This window comes from Orycteropus afer, unplaced genomic scaffold, assembly GCF_000298275.1.
Source record: "Orycteropus afer afer isolate SDZICR_OR568_19922 unplaced genomic scaffold, OryAfe1.0 scaffold00193, whole genome shotgun sequence".
Lineage (NCBI taxonomy): Eukaryota > Metazoa > Chordata > Mammalia > Tubulidentata > Orycteropodidae > Orycteropus > Orycteropus afer.
This window is the reverse complement of record NW_006921780.1, coordinates 5,595,758-5,598,347: the sequence shown is the minus strand read 5'-3', so window position 1 is coordinate 5,598,347 and position 2,590 is coordinate 5,595,758. Positions and strand designations below refer to the sequence as shown.

Sequence of the window (2,590 nt, the reverse complement as noted above, 5' to 3'; positions counted from 1 at the left end):
GAAGGATGTCATGCTTGGTAAGGTGGAGGGTCAATGAAAGAGGAGGAGGCCTTCAACGAGATGGATTGACACGGTGGCTGCAATGATGGGCTCAAGTATAGCAGGAATCATGGAGCTGGCATGGGATCAGGCAGTGTTTTGTTCTGTGGTGCATGGGGTCGCTATGAGTTGGAGATGACTCGACGGCACCTAACAACAACAATGTCAGATTCTAAGAAAATCCTGGGGATCTACTTCCAAATATCACAGCCATTGAAAATCCTATGGAGTTCTACTCTGAAACATGTGTATAGATCCATAGATCTATCCATAGATCCATCTATCCATATCGTTGCCATAGATCAGAGCTAATGTGACAGCAACTGATTAGAGATGAGGAAACTGAGGCTTTGACAGATCAGTGACACTGGAATGAGTTTCTTTGAAGTTGTGACCATAGATAGACATAGCCCCTTGTGATACACAGAATCCAATTATATGTCATTTGCATACAGTAAAAGCCATTATGTCACTTAGGTACACTAAATGTGAATTTTTATATAATGCAGTTGGCTGTACTCTCCCAGCCTCTGCCATCACACAAGGAGGGCAAAACTTCTCATCAGAACATTGATGTGAGGGACTTGGTGCTGGGAAGCAAGGAGAAGGCAAGTTGGTCCCAGCATCTCCAATATTCTCCCATCTCTGTGTCTCTGCACGAGGCCAACAAATGGATGCAACTAACTGAAATATTTTTGCAATTTCTACTACTGTCCTGGAAGTCCAGCTAGTAACAGGCCCCAGAGTCACTCCCTATCTACTAGGCATTGCCTCCAGGTAGCATCAAACCCTAACCTGGGCTGAGATTTGGATTTTGCAGCCATAGCCTCAAACTCACCTCCCTGAGTTCATTACCAGCCCCCACCAAAAACTAAAACTCAGTGCCATTGAGTCGGATCCGACTCATAATGACCCCTTTTTGGATCTCCAAGGCGGCATCACTACTGAAGTAGATTGCCCAAACTTCCTTCTGAGGGGTGGCTGTTGGATTTCAACTGCCAGCCTTCTGATTAGCAGTCAAATGCCTTAGGCACTATGCCACCAGCCCCCAAATAGCCCCTAATTTGCCTTGCAAAAAAGATGACCATGCATTTTACACAACTGCATTTTTTTTGGAGTATTTTTAATATTATGTGGGATTTTAATAATTTTGTCTATCACCTTCCTGTCAGTTCATTGTACTGTGGTGGTTTGCACATTGCTATGATGCTAGAAACTATACACTGGTATTTCAAATGCCAGCGGGGTCATCCATGGTGGACAGTTTCAGCAGAGCTTCCAGACAGACAGACTAGGAAGAAGGACGTAGAAATCTACTTCTGAGAATCAGCCAATGAAAATCTTGTAGATCAGAGTAGCACGTTGCCTAATATAGTGCTGGAAGATGAGCATCATGAAGATGGCAGAGGACCAAGGAACATTTCATTCTGTTATACATAATGCCACCAAGAGCTGAAGCTGATTCAGTGACAACTACCAACAACAATAATTATATACTCCTATAAATTGGAAAAATGTAAAAAGAATGGGTAATTTCAACAAGTTCAAAGCTCTTTACATCTAACTGTAAAGACAGTTAAATATTTTAAGAGATAAAGAAATACAACATCTATCAAGTACTGTAGCTAAAGGAAAGAGAAAAATAAAAACAAAAAAATAAAAAGCCAAACCTACTGCCATCAAGTGGATTCCGACCATAGTGACCATAGTGACCACCATTGGGTTTCCAAGGCTGTAAATCTTTACAGAAGTAAATTGCCTCATATTTCTCCCACAGCACAGCTGGTGGGTTTGAACTGTTGACCTTCTGGTTAGCAGGTAAAAGTCGTACCCACTATGTCAAGGAAGAATTAGGTAATGTCATAATGTGCAAGTTGAATTTAGGAGATACAGGATATGAGGCCAGCCTTTTAGAGGGCATCAACAAGGTACAAAAGTCCCTTGGTAAGTAACATCAGTTAATGTCTCAGTCATATTTCTGGTCATGAAGCATCCTTAGCTGATTGAGAAAGTACCTCAGGAAACGGTTGGGATCCGCATGACCTAATTATTTCCTTTGTGGTTATGGATTTTTTCTATGCTGGAAAGATAAAGAATTAAGAATAGAAATGTTTAAGACAATCAGTTAGCATTTTTAGTTTTAAGTGTATGTATTGTTTGAGAAAATTTGACTTATTAAAGTAACAGTTAACTTTGTGGTTTTGATTTGAACTATGTAATTAAATAATTGATTTATATTTGTGATTTTAATTTGAAAGATCACTAAGTTTACATGAGTTACTAAAAATTTTGAGACAAAGTAAGAATTACTATAAAAAAAACAAAACCACACTCACTGCCATTGTGTCAAATCCAGCTCACAGTGACCCCTCCTTGGGTTTCTGAGCCAGTATCTCTACGGAAGTAGATTGCCCAGTCTTCCTTCTGAGGAGTGGCTGGTGGATTTGAACAATCAGACTTCTGGTTAATAGTCAAATGCCTTAGGCACTATGCCACCAGAGCTCCTTAGAATTACTATGTTGTTGTTGTTGTTGTTATGTGCCGTCGAGTC

The 2,590-nt window shown here is 40.3% G+C and overlaps 1 protein-coding gene across 1 annotated transcript in view; it reads left to right on the top strand.

The window, feature by feature from the left end:
• Positions 1 to 1,904: 1,904 nt before the first annotated feature.
• The window catches only part of LOC122150655 (T-lymphocyte surface antigen Ly-9-like), a 36,590-nt gene continuing 35,904 nt past the window's right edge, over positions 1,905 to 2,590 (top strand). Inside the window, exon 1 of the mRNA XM_042781894.1 lies at positions 1,905 to 1,983. Within this exon, the coding sequence (XP_042637828.1) occupies positions 1,905 to 1,983 (79 nt within the window). The remainder of the gene's footprint in view (positions 1,984 to 2,590) is intronic.